We start from the raw sequence: 27701 nt of genomic DNA, 5'->3' as shown, positions 1-27701 counted from the left end.
TATTTCCACTATCAAAAATATGATTCAAACACTCTCTGCAAAAAAAAATTGAATTTTTTGTGCCCGCCACTTTTGGCAATCCAGACAAGTTGGCTCCCAAAATATTTTGCATAAAACACTCACATGGAAATTTAGCAAATCCAGAGTAACCATCATAATAAAATTGTCCAGAACCTGATTTATTGAAGTGAAACATAAAATTGAGTATCAGTAATAAACTCTTCACAATTTGAATGTTTCAAAAAGAATTCAGCACATTTATAGTATTATCAATCTAAACATTCTATCTTTAAAGATGGATGAAGCCCTAACCCCAAAAATGATATTTAAAAAAATCACACAATATTCTGAATATCTACATATATAATAAAGATACATTTTATTAAGCAACAAAATTATGATAAAAAATTATAATAAAAAATTCCAAAATAAGCTCCAAAACTTATAATATAACTCAAAAAATTACACAATATTCTCAATATCTATATATAATAAAGTACATTTTATTATGATGATTTCCTTGAATTCCAAAATAAACTCCAAAACTTGTAATAATTACATCTAAATAATTTGCCATTTCCACTGACAAATTTAATAAACTCATGGTTCATAGAAAAATACGGATACTATATTAATTTGGCAGAAGACTTGCCATTGGATTATTATTTACTGTCACGAGAAATGATCTTTACATATACAAGTTAAAAAAACATCTAAATTGTTTCAGCCTCACAAAAGCTAAACTAAAATAACAAAAGCCAGTATCCAGTTCCTAAATAAAATGTAATTTCCCTTTCATGTTAAGCTACTAGTCCAGATCTATTCATTCTTGCATGCAGGCATTGATCTGATTGATTGATTGCAGACTAGTTATCTAGCTTGCTTCCAGCAACATCCACCACAAATCTGTAACGGACATCGTTCTTCTCCAACCTTTCCATGGCCGTGTTGATGTAGTCCAGGCCCACAACCTCAATCATCGATGATACCTTCTTCTCTGCACAGAAATCTAGAGTTTCCTGTGTTTCCTCCATGCTGCCAATGAAACTTCCAGCTATGCTCCTTCTCCCTGCAATTTATGTTCAACAAAAATAATGTTAGGGAAGCATATGCAGAAACCACCATGCTATTCAAATCACATTACCACTGTCACAATGAAGATTTGAATGAAAAAAAAATTGTGAAGCTTCTAAAAGTTTAGATGCTGATTATTTGAGCATTTCTTCATAAATATCAAGAAAATTTTATGTGAATTAGAAAAAAATAACCAAAATTACAACATAGGACCCAAAAAAATTTCAATTAGTCAAAAGAGAATTTGTCTTTATTTTTCCTAAAATATTGATAATATGTAAATATAAAAAAAAATTCAAAGCTGGCCTGGTCTAATCCTAAGGGTGTTGAGGAAATTTGATCCGTGACCTTCTAATTAACAAAGTATTTAACAAAGCACTTAGTAACAGAAACTAGATCAACTGAGCTATCCCTTGGATCAAAAACACAGGAAAAAAAACAAATTGCATTAAATCTATTTAGAGAATCATGTCATTTATATGAATATACCTATTCAATAAATTATACCTAACTTCTAGTTTTTAAGACAGTTTAATGACAATATTTGTGAAGTATTATATAAATGATGAAATCTAAAATTCAAATCTCCCGTTATTAAAAAAAAAATACATATATATACTTAGACACCTACATCTAAAATAATAAGTAATTAAAATCAAACCCATATCACACACCAGCCCCAGAAGATAGGACATACTTAAACCACCTAAAAGTATAGTAAAACCCATATCACAGCAGCACAAAACCTGCCTAAACCTGCCTAGTTAGTAATTCCTCCTGTTAAGAAGAAAAAAAAATAGTTGATGTATCATCTCTACAGCCATTACACTATCACAGGTGTGTCACTTTCCAATCATTGGAAAAAGAACCCAGCAATAATCTGGAAGCAATATGCCATGTAAACACAGAGTCAAAGCCGGGTCAAGAGGGATAACTGATGGATTATCTGCACAGATGTCGGTTTCAATGACGGCCCATCCGGCTGGAAGGAGTACAATATCACAACGCCTCCTGGGCCAGATATGAATCAATCAATCCAAGAGGATCTCCAGCAAATAGCTTTTAATCTACCTCTGTTCTAGGCCTAGATATTTTCTCTTCTGCTCTCTCGCGTTCATTGCTAACAAAAATTGCAAAAATAATTTTGGAAGCGATTTATTATGCAAACACAGTCAGGGCAGGGTCAAGATAGATTTCAAGACAGAAAAACTGATGGACCATCTCCCCTGCCATTATCTCTGGAGATTACACATATAAATGAAGAGATAGATATACCAAGTATTGAGAGAGGAGTCACGAAGTGCAACTGCTCTAGAACAATGCCCAACATCACTAGCTTTCCATTTGTCTTCAAAAGGGAAAGATATGGTTCCAAAGGATAAGCAACTAGAATGGTGTCCATTATGTAATCTAGGCTCTTTGCTGCTTCCTACAACACAACGGGTCCACTCTACATAATTAGAAAACCAGAGCGATTCATACTATCCCCATTGCTGATATGATGCAAAGAAACAATGTTATTGAATTAAATTGGCGCACCATCATCTTTTCAATATCCCTGCTAACAAGATAAGCATCAACGCCGAGGACTTCCATGGCTTCTTCTTTCTTTTTATCAGACGAACTGATAACCGTCACGTGAAGTCCAAAGGCTTTGGCAATCTTGACACCCATGTGCCCCACGCCTCCTAAACCCAAAATCCCACATTTCTTCCCGGGCTCTGTCATGTCGAAATGCTTCATTGGGCTGAAAACTGTAACCCCTGCACATAACAGAGGGGCTGCTTGTTCCAGAGGAAGATTCTCCGGGATTCGAACCACAAACCTATCATATAACAATTTCCCAATTCAGACCATCATCTTAACAAATTCCCAATTCAGACAACTCATAATCTTAAGAATTCAATCTAAGAATCAAACATCAAATTAACATATCATAATGTTCAATACCCACATCTGATCAACCACCATACTGCTTGCAAATCCGCCCTGAGTAGGTGTGCCGTCATGGTTCACATCATTGTAGGTCCAAATCCTCTTGCTGCAGTATTGTTCCATGCTCTGATTGCAATTACCGCAACTGCGACAGGACCCAACAATGCAACCAACCCCTACATGCTCTCCCACTTTGAATTTCTTCACCTCGCTACCAATCTCTGTTACAATCCCCACCACTTCATGCCTATACAAAGAAATTCAAGAAATATCATATGCTGTTAGCAAAATTTTCGGTTAGGAATTTCCAGAAATATCATATGCGGTTAGCAAAATCTTGGGTTAGGCCAGTGTGCCTAAACGCAAGGGCATTCTAACCAGACAGCTACTCATACAGAAGTAACCCTTGACTGTGATCAAAATTTTGTTTCCTATAATAAAGAATGATATCATCAATTCTTTATCATAAATTCAGATCAATTCTTTTTCCTTGAAGATTGATTACCTGCACTGGTTCGTTCCAAATTAATATGGATAACAAACTACTTATGTGATACATTCGAAAGAAATTTCTCAAACATAAATCACATCACAGAAATCTTGAAACATTTCAAAGAAGTTTCTCAAACACAGATCACATCACAGAAAACTTGATACATCCGAAAGAAGTTTCTCAAACAAAAATCACATCACAGAAATCTTAAATCTAAATCTGAAAATGATTTAGATACTAACCCAGGGACCATTGGGTAATGAGACATGCCCATTTCATTACGCATTTGAACTAAATCAGAGTGGCAGATTCCGCAGTAAATGACCTTTACAATTACATCCTCGGGTCCTTTCTTTCTGCCAAAACAAAAACAAAAAAGATTATTTATTCAATTTCAATTCAGCCAAAGCCAAAAGAATTATTCACTCAGTTTCCATTCATTTCATGGCAATATCCTACATTTTCAGAAGTACCTGAGATTGTAAGTGTAAGGGGACAAGTGGCCACTGGAGTCCCGAGCTGCATATCCTGTAACAGTTTTTTCAGATTCCAAGCTTCCCATCTCTTCAGAACCACTTCACAGGATTCGATCGTCTGGCTCTTGTATTGTATTGCTTGCAGATGGCAAGGAAGCTATGGACGTTTTGCCGGAGAATCGTCTTTTATAAGGAGATTGGCAGAGTCTAGTCAAGAGATTAATTGGGGTTAGGTGTTTGGAGTGGGTCTATTGGAATGGCAAACTTTGAATTTTTCTAAAATCAAAAGCAGGTGAGGTCCAGCGATGGTCGACCTAATTTTGCCCTTTTGTCGACAGCTGCCCTGCCCCGGCCCTTGCCCTCTACTGCTTTCTGTACTCTATCTGTACTCTATATGTTATATGTGTTTTTCTATCTGTACTCTATATGTTATATGTGTTTTTAAAGGTTTTTCCGCATATATTTGGGTCTAATTTGTTTCAAATTTGAATTTGATAAATATTTGTTGGAATTTGAATTACCATTTCATATTTTGAATATAGATAAAAAAAAATTTCTAAGGTGCTAAATCTATATACAAAATTTTTTCATACACTGAAATTTTTTTGGAGTTGTCTATGGAGGTGGAGGAATTGCACGGACAGTCAAAAGCGGCCGGAATCCGGAAAAAAAATTTCAAAAAATCTTGTGAAGGCAGTGTTTGAATCATGTTTCTGATGGTGGAAATGGATTCAGGGCCATCAAAAATAAAAAAAGTCTAGAACACCTAAAATTTTGAAATTTAACAACTACAACTTGGATTTACAAAAATTCTTCCCAAATTTTCTCTAAATACAACAGAAATTTCTATAACTTTCTGAACAACTCCTCCACCTCATTAAACTACGCGATTTTTTTTTACCATGTTAAATATATAAAATCAAAACCCAATTTAAACCACAAAAATAAAAATTTGACAGAAACAAATTTTCCCACGTTGTAAGGAAAATAATCCATAGTTAGACCCACTCTATGTTTTGTTGAGGTTTCTGTTGATTTGCCACTGAATTCGATTTAATATTATTTTGAAGTTCGTGGACTTGTTCGTGAGTGGGGTGGGTAAGGTTGGTAGAAGGTGGACTCAGAGTGTACGTGGCAGCCGCCAATCGAAATCACGGGCCCTCATCGTAGGGCGTCCATCCAATCCAACAACGTGGGCATTCTGCCTACCGTTGGATAACAATCAATCTCAAAATAAAAGTAATGCGGGCCGGTGGTCATGGTCAGCTTTTCCATTAAGATTGCAGGGTGCCCCACGCACTGCTCACGTTCAATAATACGGTAGCGTTAAGTACCTCGCAGCTTTTCATTGCACATATGTTGGGAATATTGTTCTTGGATTGGAGATAATTTGGCAGAGATTCAATATTGTTCTTGGAATGGAGATAATTTGGCAGAGATTCAATATTGTTCCTGGATAGGAGATAATTTGGCAGAGATTCTTGACTAAACACACGTAGTAGTCCGTCACGTGAGGGGGCTAAAATTGTGTGGAATATGTGGTTATTATTATTATTTTATTTTTATTTTTTATTTTATTTTTTTAATTTCTTTTTTATTAAGGGTTTTTTAATGATCGGTGAAAATTTTATTTCAATTTTTAAACAAAGATTATATAGTAGTTAGTCTCTGCCGTGCCATTTAAGTTAAATATAGGTAATCAAACTGAAAACACAATAAGATATAAAAAATTTATCACAAAATATAAAATAATTAATAAAATATTATATTGTTGAATGTCGTTGCCAAAAATATTTACTAATATTATTTATATTAACATAATTACACTTTAATATATATATTTATATTTATTTTATATTTATTCTTTATATATAGTTATGTGCCTATTATATATATATATATATATATATATATATATAGATATATATATAATTTAATATAATAATAAGTCATCTTAAATTGAAAATATGGAGAAAAAATATAATTCACCAAAATGGAAATAATAGAAAAGATTAAAAAAATGAAAAAAAAATAAAAAAAATCAATAAAAAATAAATAAATAAAAAATAAAAAATTAGTAACTAATAGAAATGGAAATTACTAAACAACCCATAAAAATAATGTGAGTTCTCATATTAATTTTCATTTATTTAGAAGAGAGTAATACCATGTCTGCAGCAAGTATAATAATATAAATTGATATTTAATATTTTTTATAAAATTATTTTAAAATTTTATATGATTCAATGCACATAAATTGTTATTTATTAATTTTCTATTCATAAAATTTCCATAAAGATAAAATGAGTTCTCATCTTAAATTTTTTATTATTTTTTTTTTCAGAAGAAAGTAAGTTGTTTTCTCAAACATTTTTAAAGTTTTAAAAATAATTTTCTATTCATACAATTTCCATAAAAATAATGTGAGTTCTCATATTAATTTTTATTTATTTAGAAGAGAGTAATACCATGTCTGAGGAAAGTATAATAACATAAATTGATATTTAATATTTTTTATAAAATTATTTTAAAATTTTATATGATTCAATCCACATAAATTGTTATTTATTAATTTTCTATTCATAAAATTTCCATAAAGATAAAATGAGTTCTCATATTAATTTTTTTATTATTTTTTTTTATTCAGAAGAAAGCAAGTTGTTTTCTCAAACATTTTTAAAGTTTTAAAAATAATTTTCTATTCATAAAATTTTCATAAAAATAATGTGAATTCTCATATTAATTTTTATTTATTTAGAAGAGAGTAATACCATGTTTGCAGCAAGTATAATAATATAAATTGATATTTAATATTTTTTATAAAATTATTTTAAAATTTTATATGATTCAATGCACATAAATTGTTATTTATTAATTTTCTATTCATAAAATTTCCATAAAGATAAAATGAGTTCTCATATTAATTTTTTTATTCAAAGTAAGTTGTTTTCTCAAACATTTTTAAAGTTTTAAAAATAATTTTCTATTCATAAAATTTCCATAAAAATAATGTGAGTTCTCCTATTAATTTTTATTTATTTAGAAGAGAGTAATACCATGTCTACAACAGGTATAATAATATAAATTGATATTTAATATTTTTTATAAAATTATTTTAAAATTTTATATGATTCAATCCACATAAATTGTTATTTATTAATTTTCTATTCATAAAATTTCCATAAACATAAAATGAGTTCTCATATTAATTTTTTTTTATTATTTTTTTTATTCAGAAGATTCTCAAACATTTTTAAAGTTTTAAAAATAATTTTCTATTCATAAAATTTCCATAAAAATAATGTGAGTTATCATATTAATTTTTATTTATTTAGAAGAGAGTAATACCATCTCTGCAGCAAGTATAATAATATAAATTGATATTTAATATTTTTTATAAAATTATTTTAAAATTTTATATAATTCAATCCACATAAATTGTTGTTTATTAATTTTTTATTCATAAAATTTCCATAAAGATAAAATGAGTTCTCATATTAATTTTTTTATTATTTTTTTTTATTCAGAAGAAAGTAAGTTGTTTTCTAAAACATTTTTAGAGTTCTGAAAATAATTTTCTATTCATAAAATTTCCATACAAATAATGTGAGTTCTCATATTAATTTTTATTTATTTAGAAGAGAGTAATACCATGTCTGCAGCAAGTATAATAATATAAATTGATATTTAATATTTTTTATAAAATTATTTTAAAATTTTATATGATTCAATCCACATAAATTGTTATTTATTAATTTTCTATTCATAAAATTTCCATAAACATAAAATGAGTTCTCATATTAATTTTTTTATTATTATTTTTTTTATTCAGAAGAAAGCAAGTTGTTTTCTCAAACATTTTTAAAGTTTTAAAAATAATTTTCTATTCATAAAATTTCCATAAAAATAATGTGAGTTCTCATATTAATTTTTATTTATTTAGAAGAGAGTAATACCATGTCTGCAGCAAGTATAATAATATAAATTGATATTTAATATTTTTTATAAAATTATTTTAAAATTTTATATGATTCAATGCACATAAATTGTTATTTATTAATTTTCTATTCATAAAATTTCCATAAAGATAAAATGAGTTCTCATATTAATTTTTTTATTACTTTTTTATTCAAAGTAAGTTGTTTTCTCAAACTTTTTTAAAGTTTTAAAAATAATTTTCTATTCATAAAATTTCCATAAAAATAATGTGAGTTCTCCTATTAATTTTTATTTATTTAGAAGAGAGTAATACCATGTCTACAGCGGGTATAATAATATAAATTGATATTTAATATTTTTTATAAAATTATTTTAAAATTTTATATGATTCAATCCACATAAATTGTTATTTATTAATTTTCTATTCATAAAATTTCCATAAACATAAAATGAGTTCTCATATTAATTTTTTTTTTTATTATTTTTTTTATTCAGAAGATTCTCAAACATTTTTAAAGTTTTAAAAATAATTTTCTATTCATAAAATTTCCATAAAAATAATGTGAGTTCTCATATTAATTTTTATTTATTTAGAAGAGAGTAATACCATCTCTGCAGCAAGTATAATAATATAAATTGATATTTAATATTTTTTATAAAATTATTTTAAAATTTTAATATCCTCAGGTGGGGGAATTCCACGAAAGGTTCGTTTACCACTAAGGAGGCTTACTACCTCATGGATACCCAAAACAGAGGCGAAGGGAATTTGGAATGGAAAACAATATGGGAAAGCAATTGGTGGCCGAAAGTGGCCATTTTTGTTTGGCTGGCCTCAAAGAACAAAATCCTAACCTGGGATCGTATTCAGAAAAAGGGTTTCAATGGCCCTTCGAGATGTTACCTGTGCAACAATGATGGAGAGACCAGGGATCATCTGCTGGTCAACTACCCGTTTGCAGAGAAACTTTGGATGAATGCTAAACGAACTTTCAATAAACCGGGAATCAATATCAGAGAATTTAATGAACTGGTATTCCAATGGAGTAAGGAACCCTTTCACTGTAGAGTAGTCCAGAGGGCATGGAATCTTATCTCTGCATTTATACTCTGGATGGTCTGGAAAGAAAGAAACCGGAGGGTATTTCAGAATTCGGCTAAGGAATCAGAGGTAATCTGGGAACGGGTGGTCGAGGTTATGCGAGAAACAATCTTAGTCGATAAGTGGGAGGGAGATGACTGGAAGGCGAACCAGGAAGAACAAGGAATTCTGAACAAATTAAATTTAAAATTCGAGATGGTCCAATTTAAGCATTCGGCTCGCCACGATATGAGGATTCAAAGCCCTGACAAATTCAGATATCCTCGAGATCAGTTTGTTAAGCTTAACTTCGACGGGGCCTCGAAGGGGAACCCCGGCGAAGCTGGCTTTGGGGGTATCTTCAGAGACAGCAATAACCAAGTAAGGTGGATATTTGCAGATTGGGGAGGCGAGATGACTAATAATGAGGCCGAGTTCTGGGCTCTGCATCAAGGATTGCGAATTGCTGTTAGGAATGGCTACACCAATATGGAAATCACAGGTGATTCGCAGCTAGCAGTGGACATGCTAAGGAGGCTCAATAACGGGCGCGGATGGGAGAAAGTCACTAACAGCTGGCGGGTTGCGGGTATTGTTCAGGAAATTGCTGATCTTGTAAAACGAATTGAATACAGAATTATAAACCATGTTCGAAGGAAAGGGAATCAGGCAGCGGATTGGCTGGCCAATTGGGGCTGCAGGGGACGTGGCAGCACGATTGACAGTCAGTGGAGAGCCGTGGAGGGAAACAGGGAGTGGAAGGAGCTAGCGGACATCATTAAGGCTGATCATGATCAAGCCACAAAGGAAAATACACGGATCAGTGAGCTGGATCAATAGGAGGACGTGGAGATCCCGATATAAGAACATGGTTCAATCGGGCTTCGGTAAAGATATCATAACAGATTACAGGGTATACGATCAGAAGTTACGAGGCAGTACAGCAACGGCGGGAGGGGCGAACAGTCAGGAGTACACACAAGGTGAGGCAATTAATGCCCGAGACATGAGAGGAGTTGGGAGCAGTTCGTCAGATTTCACAGCAGAGGAGATTAATAAGGAAATGATGGTCGAAGGTAGTGGCATATCGGAAATATACCGACGGCAATCGGAAGTTGAACCCAGGTGGTACCCCCCGGACAGGAAAACGCTATATTTCCAAAGCAGGATGAACGTAAAATCATTATATGATTTCCTAATTTGGGGAGGTTCGGAGGTTGTAGTTGAGGGGAAGCAGTGAAGAAGAAAGACCTTAGAAAACCAGAGATTGGTGCGCGACAGAGCCACGGGTAACATGGAAACCAGACAGAAATTGAGAGGAGCAGAGGAGCAGCATAGCGCAGAGGTGGGGAACAGGAGCCGGAAGGGTAAAAACATTCTGCAGGACGAGCAGCCATTCAAGATATGGGATGTTGAAGATGATTCGGAAGAGGATCTGGGTCCTGGCGAAGGGAGTGAACGCCTTTACCCTCAGGAGAACTCTGCGGATGATGTAAATCAGCAGATGGGGGAGGACCAGGCCGGGTCGCCGGTCCGACGGTATGGCTTGAGGAAACGAAGCAGGACTCCCAATAGGGAAGGGGACTCGGAGCGGAAAAGAGGCCGAGGGCAGAGGAAGAAAGCGCAGGAGGAAGGGGAGACTTCCAGGCGCGACCAGAATAAAGATAAAAAACAAAAGAAGACTGTGAACCACAGGATTCGAAGGGCTGAACAAGCATATTACCGCAACTCCAATCCTGCTGTGCGCAGAATTATGCAGTATCTTGAAGAGGAATCGTTACAGGATCAATTTGTTGAGGAGATGGAAGAGTGGGAGTTTCTGCTCCATGACCCTGGTTACACCAGGGGGCGAATGTCATTGTTCAAACAGTCTCTGCATATCTATTGGGTAATGAAGGGGCTAATGGCAAAGGCTATGGAGCAAGTGGCAAAGGAGATGGTTGAGTTGGCCCAAGAAAATCCAGACATTCGCAGAGAACTGAGCTTCATTCGCATAGTAATGGCGAGGCAGGAGGAGAAGCTGGATGCAATCCAGCAAATGCTGAATCGGGACCATCCAGAACCAGCGGGAGCAGCTAACCAGCAACCAGATGGGGGCAACGATTGACATAAGATATGTTTAGAAACTGCAATAGTTTTTTTGATTATGGCTTTTTACATGTTAAAGATAGGGAAAAGCAAGTAGTGCAGATTAGTAGTATTAGTAAGTCTCAGGACTGCATCGTTTATTTAGCTAAGACAACTAGACTGTGGACCTTCTATTTTTGGGCTGCAATTAAAAACTATAGGTGGATTTCTGACCCAGTTTCCCCACGTGGGCGGGCTGCAGCATTTTTGAAATGATGTAATGTTCTGATGATCAAGTAATAGAAGAAGTGCCATCCTAGCTTACAAATATATATATATATATATATATATATATATATATTTTTTTTTTTTTTTTTTTAAATTTTATATAATTCAATCCACATAAATTGCTATTTATTAATTTTCTATTCATAAAATTTCCATAAAGATAAAATGAGTTCTCATATTAATTTTTTTATTATTATTTTTTTATTCAGAAGAAAGTAAGTTGTTTTCTAAAACATTTTTAGAGTTTTAAAAATAATTTTCTATTCATAAAATTTCCACACAAATAATGTGAGTTCTCATATTAATTTGTATTTATTTAGAAGAGAGTAATACCATGTCTGTAGCAAGTATAATAATATAAATTGATATTTAATATTTTTTAATAAATTATTTTAAAATTTTATATGATTCAATCCACATAAATTGTTATTTATTAATTTTCTATTCATAAAATTTCATAAAGATAAAATGAGTTCTCATATTAATTTTTATTTTTTATTTTTTTTGTTCAGAAGAAAGTAAGTTGTTTTCTCAAACATTTTTAAAGTTTTAAAAATAATTTTCTATTCATAAAATTTCCATAAAAATAATGTGAGTTCTCATATTAATTTTTATTTATTTAGAAGAGAGTAATACCATGTGCAGCAAGTATAATAATATAAATTGATATTTAATATTTTTTATAAAATTATTTTAAAATTTTATATGATTCAATCCACATAAATTGTTATTTATTAATTTTCTATTCATAAAATTTCCATAAAGATAAAATGAGTTCTCATATTAATTTTTTTATTATTTTTTTTATTCAGAAGAAAGTAAGTTGCTTTCTCAAACATTTTTAAAGTTTTAAAAATAATTTTTTATTCATAAAATTTCCATAAAAATAATGTGAGTTCTTATATTAATTTTTATTTATTTAGAAGAGAGTAATTTGTTTTCTCAAACATATTTAAAGTTCTTAAAAGTTTTCTTTGGGAAACAATCACATAGAAGCAATTTCGTCACACCTTTCCAACCCACCAGTGTGGTTCATCTTTAGTCCTGAAGATGAACCACACTGGTGGGTTCGAAAGGCATCGACCAAATTGCTTCTATGTGATTGTTTCTTAAAGAAAACGTTTATGATTTTTATGGATCACAGAAGTCTAAACTCTAAAAATATTTAAAGTTTACAAAATAAAAGTTACAATACTATCCATAGTTTAATATTTTTATAAAATTATTTTAAAATTTTATATGATTCAATCCACATAAATTATTATTTATTAATTTTCTATTCATAAAATTTCCATAAAGATAAAATGAGTTCTCATATTAATTTTTTTATTCAGAAGAAAGTAAGTTGTTTTCTCAAACATTTTTAGAGTTTTAAAAATAATTTTCTATTCATAAAATTTCCATAAAAATAATGTGAGTTCTCATATTAATTTTTATTTATTTAGAAGAGAGTAATACCATGTTTGCAGCGAGTATAATAATATAAATTGATATTTAATATTTTTTATAAAATTATTTTAAAATTTTATATGATTCAATCCACATAAATTGTTATTTATTAATTTTCTATTCATAAAATTTCCATAAAGATAAAATGAGTTGTCATATTAATTTTTTTATTATTGTTTTTATTTAGAAGAAAGTAAGTTGTTTTCTCAAACATTTTTAAAGTTTTAAAAATAATTTTCTATTCATAAAATTTCCATAAAAATAATGTGAGTTCTCATATTAATTTTTAATTATTTAGAAGAGAATAATACCATGTCTCCAGCAAGTATAATAATATAAATTGATATTTAATATTTTTTATAAAATTATTTTAAAATTTTATATGATTCAATCAACATAAATTGTTATTTATTAATTTTCTATTCATAAAATTTCCATAAAGATCAAATGAGTTCTCATATTAATTTTTTTATTATATTTTTTATTCAAAAGAAGTAAGTTGTTTTCTCAAACATTTTTAAAGTTTTAAAAATATTTTTCTATTCATAAAATTTCCATAAAAATAATGTGAGTTCTCATATTAATTTTTATTTATTTAGAAGAGAGTAATTTGTTTTCTTAAACACATTTAAAGTTCTAAAAAGTTTTCTTTCAGAAACAATCACATAGAAGCAATTTCATCGACGCCTTTCGAACCCACCAGTGTGGTTCATCTTCAGGACTGAAGATGAACCACACTGGTGGGTTCCAAACGCATCCACGCAATTGCTTCTATGTGATTGTTTCCGAAAGAAAACTTATAAGATTCTTATGGATCACAGAAGTCTAAACTCTGAAAATATTTAAAGTTTCCAAAATAAAAGTTACAACGCAATCCATAGTTTTACTTCGGCAGGAAGTAATAAATTTGAGGCACGAAGTAATAAATTTGAATGTGAAGTAGATAAATTTCATAAATTTTGGTGGGTAGTAACCACTACTACCTCTATACATTTATAGTTTTACTCAAATATATTTATTCACATCTTATTCAAAATTGAATCCATAGTCTTGCTTTGGCAGGAAGTAATAAATTCGGATGTGAAGTAGATAAATTTCATAAATTTTGGTGGGTAGTAACCACTACTAGGTCTATACATTTATAGTTTTACTCAAATATATTTATTTACATCTTATTCAAAATTGAATCTATAGTCTTGTTTTCACTAGAAGTAATAAATTTGGATATGAAGTAGATAAATTTCATAAATTTTGGTGGGTAGTACCCATTACTACCTCTATACATTTATAGTTTTATTCACAACGCAATCCATAGTTTTACTTCGGCAGGAAGTAATAAATTTGAGGCACGAAGTAATAAATTTGAATGTGAAGTAGATAAATTTCATAAATTTTGGTGGGTAGTAACCACTACTACCTCTATACATTTATAGTTTTACTCAAATATATTTATTCACATCTTATTCAAAATTGAATCCATAGTCTTGCTTTGGCAGGAAGTAATAAATTTGGATGTGAAGTAGATAAATTTCATAAATTTTGGTGGGCAGTAACCACTACTAGGTCTATACATTTATAGTTTTACTCAAATATATTTATTTACATCTTATTCAAAATTGAATCTATAGTCTTGTTTTCGCTGGAAGTAATAAATTTGGATATGAAGTAGATAAATTTCATAAATTTTGGTCGGTAGTACCCATTACTACCTCTATACATTTATAGTTTTATTCAAATATATTTATTTACATCTTATTCTTATTTATGCAAAAACTTGAGTCTAGGTTGGTTTCGGGTGGAACAATTTCTACTCCCAGCGGTGAGGAGGTAGAATGGTGGCTTGACCCCCGAGGAGAATGGGTAAACAACAGTCTTAGGTACTAGTACTACCTACACTACCTACACTGTATAGTTTTCAAGATATTGATTGTGATACTGCGACTTTTTCTTTTTCCCCCATCTTATTCGAACAATATTGCTAGGGGTTTAGTAGAATCAGTCAAGAGGTAGGTAAGAGTGCCTGTAGGTAGATGAAGTCATAACAATACATAAGGAAATAGGCAATAAATAAGGTTTAAATTATAGTGGGAATCATATATAAATATTGCAACTATATCCATAAATTATGGCATAAAAAATGTGAGACAAGGTAATTGACATTATATTATGCAAAAATTGCAAGAACATTTTCAAGTTATGGTCTAACTAAATATTTGAAAAATAGTTTTTTAATAATATTGAAAAATAAATATTTATTTTTTAAAATAAAATATAAAAAAATTTATTGGTCAAGATTAAACTTGACATATTCTCACCTTACCAATTACTAACAAATATCAAATTAATATATATAATTTTGGAAATTCATCCATCTACAAGTTCTATTTGAAATTTGAATTTAAAATAAGTTTCATAAAATAATAAATTAAGTTCTATTTGAAATTTGAATTTAAAATAAGTTTCATAGAATAATAAATTAAATATTATACAATATAGTGCGTTTGTTGTAACTAATTAAATATATTATAATATAGTGCATTTGTTATAACTAATTAAATATATAATTATATTATCTTATAGTAGTTAGTTCGTAATATAATATAATATATTGAAGTAGTTAGTTAGTTAGTTAGTGATATAATAGATAAATACGATATAATATTTTATAATTTAATTAGTCAGTAAATTATATAATATAGTTAGTTAGTAATTTGTATGGTTAAGTTGTTAATATTAGGGAATATTAAGGATAGGGATGAGTTTAATTATAGATAGTTTATATAATTTTGAGTAATATTTTAATATATTTTTATTTAAAATATGTTTTTGGATGTATAAATTAATCTGATGTTTTAAAAAATTTGAGGGATTTTCAAAAATAAATTTGGCATTAATGGAAGGTAAATAAAATTACTTGAAAAATATAAATATATTATTAATAATAAAAAATTAAATAATAACTAATTATATAATATATAAACATATAAAACAATAAATTAAATATTGTATAAAGCACAATCTAACTGCATCGAGAAGCACTCTATAATTGCAGTGAGAGGCACTCTACAATTCAGTATGGGGTAGATCTCATGTAAAAACGTAAACATAATGTTTAACATTTAACATTTTGAATCTAATGTCAGCCTTATTTAAAAATCAATCTCATTCTTATTATGCATAAACAAAATATAAATTTAAATTATAAAGAGGTTTTACTAACACTCAAAAAAGAGGTATTGTAAATAAATAAAAATATAAATAAACGAGAGGTATGGTAAATAAATAAAACTTTTTTTATATTTACTCTAGAGGTATGGTAAATAAATAAAAATATAAATAAACTACAGGTATGATAAATAAATAAAACCTCTTTTTATATTTACTCCATAAACCTCTTTATACTTATTAATACTCAAAAAAGAGGTTTCATTTAGGTGAAGCCCATGGGACAAATATCAAGAGCCAAATTATTATTAATACCATGAAAAAAATATATCATTAACCCTAATATTAATATTAAAAGATTAATATTATAATTATTATTAAATCTAATATTCATATTATAATAATATAATATTAATATTATTAAAATTTAATAACTTTAGATTAATACAATATTAAAATTTGTTATATTATAATATCTATATATATATATATATATATATATATATATATATATATATATATATATATATATATATATCTATATCTATATATATATTAACTCTAGATATATATGGGAGGGAAGAACAAAGACATAAAGTGATAGGGGGAGTGACAAGGGAGAGATGAAGAGAAACTGAAAGAGAGGGGAGAGGAGAAATGAAGAGAGAGATAGGGAGAGGAGTGAGAGAGGTAGGGAAGGGTAAGAGAGGGAGAGGTAGACACAGGAGGGGGGAGAGGGAAGGAGAGAGGGAGGGAGATAGTGAGAGGATTTAAGGATAGAGAGAGAGAGAGAGATGGTGTAATAACCCCAGTAAATGTAAATGTGAATTTTACTATGGTAAAAGACAATATAGTAGTTGTTGTTATGTGTAAAAGAAACAAAATTGTGATAAACTATATTATTGAATAAATTAAATATTTTCTTGAAATGTTGGCAGCCTCTGGGAGGTGGATTTCAAAGAAAGAAATCAGTTGTAATAACTGATTGGAACTGCCCTCCCAAAGAGGAAAAGTCCTGGATGTAGGGAGGAAGTTCTGTGCTGTTGGGACAGATAGAAGAGGTCTTTTCTAAGGAAAAGAAAAGGAAAATACAGGAAAAAAAAAGATTGGTTAAGTCTGGTTGGGACCAGATAACTAGGCACAAGGTGCCCAGATCTTGCTGAGGGCTTGAGGCCTGCAAGATAGCTCGGGGGAGAGAATTCCGTCGGAGAGATGGATCTCACGGTTGGGTGGACGAGCAGACTCGAAGCACAGGTGACTTGCTTGAGCATCTAATGATAACTCTGGTGAACCAGGTGCGGTTTCCAAACTTCAGAGTTCTTTATATTAACAAAGAAAACCTACAGTGTAATCATAGTGGCTAAATAAGTACTGTGTTTCCTGTCTTCAAAACTGTTATATTATTTCTATTACTGTAATCGATGTGGCATTAAAGTTGAGGGTAGGTTATCAGTTGATAGGCCTGACCTGAATATTAGTTATGCGGTGAATGAAATTATAGCAGTGAGACATTGAATGAGCCGCTTAAGAACAAAAAATCATGACTCGAGATAGACAGAAAGTCCGAGGCATCTTAAGTAAAGGAGAAGCCAATATCGGAATAGACAGGTCAAAATATCTTGAACATAAACTAACCATGCATATTATGTGCTCTTAATAACGAGCCTGTAAACCCAGAGCGCGGGTAGAAACCCCGGCTGTAGCCGGATTATAACCTCAAAGACAGGAAAGAGCAGAACATACAGCGCTTTATAAGAGAATAGTTGGAACGCGAGAGTAACGTGCTAATCTAGACAGGAAAATATAATCCATAGCTGTATGAAACAGACAGAGCTATTCCGTAAACGATTGTAAGCAGGGTTTATCAAACCCCAGCATTTGTTAATAAGATAACAAAGAAATTAGTTTGCAGAAAACTAAACTCGGGACATGCGTATATTCCAATAGCTGTGAAATAAGAAAACAACATGGTATTGTCTGCATTTCTAACTGAGAGCATTCATAGTAAATGCTAGTGAAAATGATAGATGCATGAATATAACAGAGCAAATGCATAAATATATATACCAAACGAATGAGTTGAAACCACAGTATAATCTAGAAAAGTCCAGAAGACGCATGATCATATCAGAATGAAGTGTTGAAAACATAATATATTTTAAATGAATTTATGAATCCTGTCGTTGTTGAAAACACACAGCGTAGCCATAGACAAATGCAGAACCGATGATGACAAGCAGTCGACCCTAAGAACAAACAGTCATACATAAATTAACATTGCTATGAACATATATATATAAATAAAAAATGCAAAGCTGAAGTCGCTAGAGGGCTCGAGCAGAGCAATCTGTTCATGTATTTTTTAACAAAATAATACCAGGTAGAGTTCCTCTGAAAGGAAGAAAAAATGCATATACAGCGAAATGGGGGTAGCTTAAAGCAAAAGCAACCGGGTTCCGTTAACCCTGACCTAAGCACATGGCCAGGGCTGATGCTGAAGACCATATATCGAATACACAGACCCGAACCCGATATGTCGCTAGGGCCGTATAAAATAAAACTAATTTATGAAATATATAACATCAAATACATGAGTTCAGCCGGAACAATAACTTAGCAGGTGAACCTCTGAGTCGAACCAGTCGCTAACATAAAGGTGAGCTATGAGGGTCCTCTTCGGAGAATACCTCAGTTTGCCAGAAGTAAATGACTCGCGTATCCACGACGGACTGTGACAAGAACAAAAGAATAGCTCAGAATCGAGAAAACTCTGGGCTCACGCATGCAGCAGGATGGCAAACATCAGAGCACCACTCACCTGTAGCTGCCGTAAGGACCAAACCGTCTAGATTGTTCACCTCGCCATCCTCGAAGGGGTTGGAACAATCCCACCTGCATTTACTGACAGTAAAAGGGAATAAGTTAATGGAAGTCGTTACACACAAAGACATGGAAAACGATAACCAGTAAATTGAAAACAATAGTAATTACCTGTGTAGATTTAGAGCTGAGCGACTCACGGCTTCTGGTGAGGAGGCTGGTCGAGAGGTTATCTCTGAAGGAATCGAACCCGCGTCTAAACACCAAGGCGGAGCTGGACGAGCAGTGCAAACAAATGAACCCCAAGCTTTCCAAAAAAGGGTTATGTAATAGCTCAAAACCCTTGGGTTCATCTCCACCCTTCGTTGCCATATGAGATCTTGACCGTTCAGATGAAGCGGGAAATGAAGCGGGAAGGCCGAGAATCCCAAGGCCGAGGTGTCACATGGCCGGATGTACAGGCCATGCCACCTGGCCTGATGTGAGCCGAAAACATTTATGCGGTAGGTGCGCTGGGCCTGCAAGAACTGCGGCCGGACCTCCAAACCCTGAGCCTATTAAATACACTGTATGCTAAGGGGGGGTTTAGTGGTTAGGTTCAGTAGTAAACAAAAATATTTCATACAAGTTACGACATATCTTAACACCATGGTGCATGTAAATATCATTGCAAAGTAAACGAGTGTTTAATAATAGTTTTATTATTATGAATAATGCATAGCATAAGGGTTGACCAAGCGGCAATTAGTTTAAGCGCATGATAATGTACATGGTGGAAGTATATGGTATATCGAAGTCATATGTGTGGTATGCCATTTTAATATTCAGACCATTTTTTTTATTATTGTGTATATTTATGTGTAAAGGGGTGTGACAAATTGGTATCAGAGCCCAGTTACAACACTGTGGCCTCAAACATGACATGTTTCACTGTGCAGAAGCATACACCATGTATATATATATGAAAACTGATAATTTACTTAACTGTTGTTCTGTCTATGAAGGGGTGACATACAGAATTATAACAGCTAGCAGTCAAACCAAAGAAAAAGGGAAAAGTAACGAAATGCAAGGAGACGGCAGTAACCCTCGGGAAAATCCTGAGCTGTGGGTACAGTTGGGTGAGGAAACACGAAGTACCAACCTTGCAATCCTGGAAACTGTTCAGGAGTTGAAAAATGAGATGGCACGGCTGCGAGAGGACAACGCGCGTTTGACAGTAGAGCAGGAAAGAATTCTGAAGAGTCTGTCAGACAGGCAAAACCCACCTTTATCTAACCCCAGCGCAGAACAACAGAGGATGACAGAAGAACAGGACTATCAGATTGAACCTGAGAATTCAGAGGGCAAAGAGGATCACTCTGATAATGTACCACAGCAGCAAACCTCAAAACGTCAGAAAATGGAGCTGCAGGGAGAATTCCGGAAGATTAAACCCCCACATTTCGATGGAGAACAGGAAGAAGCAGCTGAAGCATGGTTAATAAATATGAATAAATATTTTCAGTTGTATGAGTATGATCATAACTTGAAGGCGAGATTGGCCATCTTCCAGTTACAAGGTAAGGCAACCTTGTGGTGGGAGGAAATCAAGATTGTCAAGGGGGTAAGTGAACGGACCATTACATGGGAGAAATTTCAGAAATACTTCAAAGAAAGGTACCTAACTGAGCGCTTCTACGATGAAAAAGCAAGAGAGTTCCATGATTTAAGACTGGGGCAGCAGACCATGGACGAGTTCATTAATCGTTTTACCTCTCTGCTACGTTATGTACCCTATATCAAGGAGGAGAAAGCCAAGGTCCAAAGGTTTGTGAGCAGCTTACCTTCATATATAAGAGAGAGGATTGAGTTTGACAATCCTAGGACCATGGATGAGGCTATTCGTAAAGCAAGGATCTGCTATCAGCAGAATAAACAGAGGGGAGATACTTCAAGTAAAAGATGGAATGAGAAAAAGAGTGGTCGAATGGCTGGAAACAGCAAGGGAGGTCGTAGCAATGGGAGTAAGGGAGCTGGTAAAGGATTAAACAGTAGAACTGTAGCAAGAAGTGCACCCCGAGCTAGGCCAGTAAGTGAATCTAGAGTAAGTGAACAGCCTGTTAGGCCAGAAGGTGAGGGGATGACCAGACCTCCAGTTCAATGCTGGGGCTGTGGAGGACCTCACTATGTTAAAAACTGCCCACAGCGAAAGGGGACGGACCAGATATCCCAAATCCATGAAGCATCAACCGTTGGGGACGTGGCACGTAGTGTACCCAGAATTAATGCAGCTTTGAAGGACCGCCAAGCAGAGTACCAACCATCTATGGTTGAATTTGAAGGTAAAATTTCAAACCTTTCTATAGCTGTTCTTATTGATCCAGGAGCTACTTTAAGTTATGTTAGCCCAAAGATAGTAGAACAGTGTAAGTTACAATCTGAAAAGTTCAGAAATCCGTGGCTGGTCCAATTAGCTACAGGAGCCAAGAGACGAGTCTTGGCCAAAATAAATAATTGCTCTTTAACTATAGTAGGGCAGCCAATAGTGGCAGACTTAAACATACTACCGTTGGGTTCATATCACATCCTGATTGGGATGGATTGGCTGGAAAAACACTGGTCTTTAGTGAATTGCAAGACAAAAACCATCTACTATAAGGATGACCGAGGAGAGCAGCAGGAATTACAAGGAATCAAACATCCCGTACAGATTTGACCCATTACAGCATCCCAGCTAGCTAAATGTATCAAGAAGAAATGTCAAATTTATGCTATTCAGGTGGGTTACGCAAATCAGAAGGATAAAACTGCCATGCTGGGCAACATTCCGGTGGTACAAGAATTTGTAGATGTTTTTCCTGAAGAAGTACCGGGATTACCACCTAAAAGAGATGTGGACTTCACCATTGAATTGATTCCGGGAGCAGCACCCATGTCACGGGCACCATACCGAATGAGCGTACCAGAACTAACAGAATTAAAAATGCAACTGCAGGAGCTGTTAGACAAGAATTACATCCGTCCCAGCGTATCACCCTGGGGAGCCCCAGTGTTATTTGTCAAAAAGAAAGATGGAACTTTCCGGATGTGTATTGATTATCGTCAGTTGAATAAGCTCACGATCAAAAATAAATATCCCTTGCCTCGGATCGACGAACTCTTTGATTAGGTGAAGGGAGCGACGGTATTCTCTAAGATCGATCTGCGATCTGGTTACCATCAGATCAGAATTAAAGAGGAGGATATCGCTAAGACAACTTTCAGAACGCGGTATGGACATTATGAATTCGTGGTGCTACCTTTTGGTCTGACCAATGCACCTGCTACCTTCATGTGTTTGATGAAGAGTGTGTTCCACAAGTTCTTGGATAAGTTTGTGTTGATATTCATAGACGACATTCTGATTTACTCCCGATCAAGGAAGGAGCATGAAGAACACCTTAGAATGGTGTTGCAAACTTTGCGAGAACATCAGTTATATGCAAAGTTTAGTAAGTGTGATTTCTTCAAGGAAGAAATACAATACTTAGGCCATGTGATCACAAAGGAAGGAATTGCAGTTGACCCTGAGAAAATCAGAACTATAATGGAGTGGCCCATACCAAAGGACGTGGCAGATATCAGATCCTTTATGGGGCTAGCGGGGTATTATAGAAGGTTTGTGGAAGGCTTTTCAAGGGTAGCGTACCCTATCACCTCCTTACAAAAGAAGGGAAAGATATTTAAGTGGACCTCAGAATGTCAGCAGAGCTTTGAGCAGCTCAAGCACTTACTCACCACCGCACCCATCTTGAGTATAGCTGATCCTAATAAGGATTACATGGTCTGTACTGACGCAAGTAAAGAAGGTGTGGGAGGAGTGCTGATGCAAGAAGGAAGGGTGATTGCATACGAGTCAAGGAAACTAAAGGAGCATGAGCAGAAATACTCTGCTTACGATTTGGAATTAGCAGCTGTTATCCATGCACTAAAAATGTGGCGACATTACCTTTTGGGAAGGAAATTTCTGTTGTTGACAGACCATCACAGCTTAACAAATTATTTCAGTCAACCCACCTTAAATGCAAGGCAAGCTCGTTGGACAGACTTTTTAAGTGGGTTTGATTTTGAAATAAAGCATTTGAAGGGAAAGGAGAACCGGGTAGCTGACGCATTGAGTCGAAAGGTGTAATGTGTGTGCAGACTTTCGGTCAGTAAATGGCAGAGTACCTTACTTGAAAAGATAAAATTAGCAGCTGATCATGATGCTGTATATCAGCGAATTAAACAGCAAGTACAACAGCTTTCTGATAAGGAAATACAACAAGGATACGAGTTAGACGATGCCGGAATGCTGTATTTCCATAAAAGGTTGTATGTGCCCAATGAAGATAGTCTTAGAAAATTGATTCTAGACAAATTCCATGTCAGCCATTACACCGGGCATCCAAGATACCAGAAAATGGTCGTCGCACTTCGGAAGGAATACTATTGGCCAAAAATGAAGAAGGAGGTAGCTGAATATCTAGCGCGGTGTCTAGAATGTCAACAGATTAAAGCAGAGCATTTGCATCCAGCAGGGTTGCTACAACCCTTACCCATTCCGGAATGGAAATGGGAGACCATTTCCATGGATTTTATAACCGGGTTTCCTCGAACAAAGAAAAATAATGATTCCATTATGGTAGTAGTGGATAAGTTAAGTAAGGCAGCACACTTCATACCAGTTCAATCCACGTATAAAGCTGTGCAAATTGCTCATATCTTCATGCAAAATGTGTTCAAGTTGCATGGACTTCCGAAGGTAATAATCTCGGATCGTGATGTTAAGTTCACATCAACTTTTTGGAGGACATTGTTTGCTGAACTGGGGACACAACTAAACTTTAGTACAGCCTATCATCCCCAGACCGATGGTCAAACGGAGCGGGTAAACCAGGTGGTGGAGGACATGCTGAGAGCATGTGTTATGATGCAGCCAACCCAGTGGGAGGAATACCTTCACCTGGTTGAATTCGCGTATAATAACGGGTATCATACGTCAACACAGTTGAGTCCCTTTGAGGTTCTGTATGGGCGGAAGTGCCACACACCCTCAAGCTGGGGTGGACCTGAAGATAGGTTAAGATTGGGCCCGGATATGCTCAAAGAAATGGAAGACATGGTGAAGAAGGTGCGTAACAACTTAAAGGCTGCTCAGGACAGACAAAAAAGTTTTGCAGACCGAAAGAGAAGGTTCAAAGAATTCCAGGTCGGAGACCATGTTTTCGTAAGAATCCAAACCAGAAGGAGTACCTTGCAGTGGAGTGGGTGTGCCAAGCTTGCACCTCGCTATTTTTGACCTTTCCAAATCCTGGCAAGAGTAGGGCCCGTAGCTTATCAACTTGCCCTACCAAGCCATATTAAGATCCACAATGTTTTTCATGTTTCCGTATTAAAACAATACGTCTACGATCCTAAACATGTGATTCAATGGCAAGATGTTCGAGTAAGAATTAAATCTGGTCATTCTAAATAAGCTTTATTCTTAAACAAGGAAATAACTAAATCTGTTGCTGTTTGCAAGTCGAGCCGGAAGGCGAGGTTCTGGTCGAACCACTGACCATTCTCGACCGGAGAGAAGTGCAGCTGCGGAAACGGGTTATTTCCCAAGCTAAGGTGCAGTGGTAGCATTATGGGCCTGAAGAGGCCACTTGGGAGGATGAGGAACTCCTTAAAGAAGCTTACCCGAATTTGTTTAGGGAAAACAGACATTGGGACGATGTCCAGTCACAGGAGGGGGAGATGTAATAACCCCAGTAAATGTAAATGTGAATTTTACTATGGTAAAAGACAATATAGTAGTTGTTGTTATGTGTAAAAGAAACAAAATTGTGATAAACTATATTATTGAATAAATTAAATATTTTCTTGAAATGCTGGCAGCCTCTGGGAGGCGGATTTCAAAGAAAGAAATCAGTTGTAATAACTGATTGGAATTGCCCTCCCAAAGAGGAAAAGTCCTGGATGTAGGGAGGAAGTTCTGTGCTGTTGGGACAGACAGAAGAGGTCTTTTCTAAGGAAAAGAAAAGGAAAATACAGGAAAAAAAAAGATTGGTTAAGTCTGGTTGGGACCAGATAACCAGGCACAAGGTGCCCAGATCTTGCTGAGGGCTTGAGGCCTGCAAGATAGCTCGGGGGAGAGAATTCCATCGGAGAGATGGATCTCACGGTTGGGTGGACGAGCAGACTCGAAGCACAGGTGACTTGCTTGAGCATCTAATGATAACTCTGGTGAACCAGGTGCGGTCTCAGAACTTCAGAGTTCTTTATATTAACAAAAGGAAAACCTACAGTGTAATCATAGTGGCTAAATAAGTACTGTGCTTTCTGTCTTCAAAACTGTTATATTATTTCTATTACTGTAATCGATGTGGCATTAAAGTTGAGGGTAGCTTATCAGTTGATAGGCCTGACCTGAATATTAGTTATGCGGTGAATGAAATTACAGCAGTGAGACATTGAATGAGCCGCTTAAGAACAGAAAATCATGACTCGAGATAGACAGAAAGTCCGAGGCATCTTAAGTAAAGGAGAAGCCAATATCGGAATAGACAGGTCAAAATATCTTGAACATAAACTAACCATGCATATTATGTGCTCTTGCTAACGAGCCTGTAAACCCAGAGCGCGGGTAGAAACCTCGGCTGTAGCCGGATTATAACCTCAAAGACAGGAAAGAGCAGAACATACAACGCTTTATAAGAGAATAGTTGGAATGCGAGAGTAACGTGCTAATCTAGACAGGAAAATATAATCCATAGCTGTATGAAACAGACAGAGCTATTCCGTAAACGATTGTAAGCAGGGTTTATCAAACCCCAGCATTTGTTAATAAGATAACAAAGAAATTAGTTTGCAGAAAACTAAACTCGGGACATGCGTATATTCCAATAGCTGTGAAATAAGAAAACAACATGGTATTGTCTGCATTTCTAACCGAGAGCATTCATAGTAAATGCTAGTGAAAATGATAGATGAATGAATATAACAGAGCAAATGCATAAATATATATACCAAACGAATGAGTTGAAACCACAGTATAATCTAGAAAAGTCCAGAAGACGCATGATCATATCAGAATGAAGTGTTGAAAACATAATATATTTTAAATGAATTTATGAATCCTGTCGCTGTTGAAAACACACAGCGTAGCCATAGACAAATGCAGAACCGATGACGACAAGCAGTCAATCCTAGTAACAAACAGTCATACATAAATTAACATTGCTATGAACATATACATATATGGCTGAAGTCGCCAGAGGGTTCGAGCAGAGCAATCTGTTCATGTATTTTTTAACAAAATAATACCAGGTAGAGTTCCTCTGAAAGGAAGAAAAAAGTGCATATACAGCGAAAATGGGGGTAGCTTAAAGCAAAAGCAACCGGGTTCCGTTAACCCTGACCTAAGCACACGGCCAGGGCTGATGCTGAAGACCATATATCGAATACACAGACCCGAACCCGATATGCCGCTAGGGCCATATAAAATAAAACTAATTTATGAAATATATAACATCAAATACATGAGTTCAGCCGGAACAATAACTTAGCAGGTGAACCTCTGAGTCGAACCAGTCACTAACATAAAGGTGAGCTATGAGGGTCCTCTTCGGAGAATACCTCAATTTGCCAGAAGTAAATGACTCGCGTATCCACGACAGACTGTGACAATAACAAAAGAATAGCTCAGAATCGAGAAAACTCTGGGCTCACGCATGCAGCAGGATGGCAAACATCAGAGCACCACTCACCTATAGCCGCCGTAAGGACCAAACCGTCGAGATTGTTCACCTCACCATCCTCGAAGGGGTTGGAACAATCCCACCTGCATTTACTGACAGTAAAAGGGAATAAGTTAATGGAAGTCGTTACACACAAAGACATGGAAAACGATAACCAGTAAATTGAAAACAATAGTAATTACCTGTGTAGATTTAGAGCTGAGCGACTCACGGCTTCTGGTGAGGAGGCTGGTCGAGAGGTTATCTCTGAAGGAATCGAACCCGCGTCTAAACACCAAGGCGGAGCTGGACGAGCAGTGCAAACAAATGAACCCCAAGCTTGCCAAAAAAGGGTTATGTAATAGCTCAAAACCCTTGGGTTCATCTCCACCCTTCGTTGCCATATGAGATCTTGACCGTTCAGATGAAGCGGGAAATGAAGCGGGAAGGCCGAGAATCCCAAGGCCGAGGTGTCACATGGCCGGATGTACAGGCCATGCCACCTGGCCTGATGTGAGCCGAAAACATTTATGCGGTAGGTGAGCTGGGCCTGCAAGAACTGCGGCCGGACCTCCAAACCCCGAGCCTATTAAATACACTGTATGCTGAGGGGGGGGGTTTAGTGGTTAGGTTCAGTAGTAAACAAAAATATTTCATACAAGTTACGACATATCTTAACACCATGGTGCATGTAAATATTATTGCAAAGTAAACGAGTGTTTAATAATAGTTTTATTATTATGAATAATGCATAGCATAAGGGTTGACCAAGCGGCAATTAGTTTAAGCGCATGATAATGTACATGGTGGAAGTATATGGTATATCGAAGTCATATGTGTGGTATGCCATTTTAATATTCAGACCATTTTTTTTATTATTGTGTATATTTATATGTACAGGGGTGTGACAGATGGGGAGGAGAGAGGAAGATATGAGAGAAAGGGGGAGAGAGGAAGGATGAGAGAGAGGACTTGCGAGAGAGGAGGAGAGAGGGAGGGATAGAGCGATGGAGTTGGAGGAGGATATAGGGAGGGAAGAAAAAAGACAGAGAGAGTGAGAAGTGGAGAGACATAGGGAGTGACAAGGGAGAGATGGAGAGATAGAGTGTATGTTTAGGGGTTAGATAAAGAGACAAAGAAGGAGAGATAAAGAGAAGGGGGGGAGAAGGAGAGAGAAGGAGAGAGGG

General features: G+C 34.6%; 1 protein-coding gene across 1 annotated transcript; it reads right to left on the bottom strand.

The window, feature by feature from the left end:
- Nucleotides 1–624: 624 nt before the first annotated feature.
- Nucleotides 625–4243, bottom strand: LOC149139955 (putative cinnamyl alcohol dehydrogenase). Its single transcript, XM_089453359.1, has 6 exons — nt 3976–4243; nt 3745–3858; nt 3029–3256; nt 2614–2899; nt 2350–2503; nt 625–1069 (listed from the first exon to the last, which is right to left on the bottom strand). Exons 1-6 carry the CDS (start codon nt 4062–4064, stop codon nt 867–869), a joined length of 1074 nt encoding a protein of 357 aa, XP_089309485.1. The 5' UTR covers nt 4065–4243; the 3' UTR covers nt 625–866.
- Nucleotides 4244–27701: the final 23458 nt, after the last annotated feature.

This window comes from Pinus tabuliformis, chromosome X, assembly GCF_031772625.1.
Source record: "Pinus tabuliformis cultivar Carrire ecotype Pingquan chromosome X, CPIR1, whole genome shotgun sequence".
Lineage (NCBI taxonomy): Eukaryota > Viridiplantae > Streptophyta > Pinopsida > Pinales > Pinaceae > Pinus > Pinus tabuliformis.
This window is presented reverse-complemented; position numbering and strand designations above follow the sequence as displayed.

Bases quoted from the DNA above. Each gene is read 5' to 3' on its own strand.
- LOC149139955 (XM_089453359.1), bottom strand. From the start codon at position 4,064: ATGGGAAGCTTGGAATCTGAAAAAACTGTTACAGGATATGCAGCTCGG. The intron at 2,900-3,028 runs GTGGGTATTGAA...GTTATATGATAG, and splicing joins AGTATGGTGGTTGATCAGAT to GTTTGTGGTTCGAATCCCGG. The intron at 2,504-2,613 runs GTGCGCCAATTT...GTTGTGTTGTAG, and splicing joins GGGATATTGAAAAGATGATG to GAAGCAGCAAAGAGCCTAGA.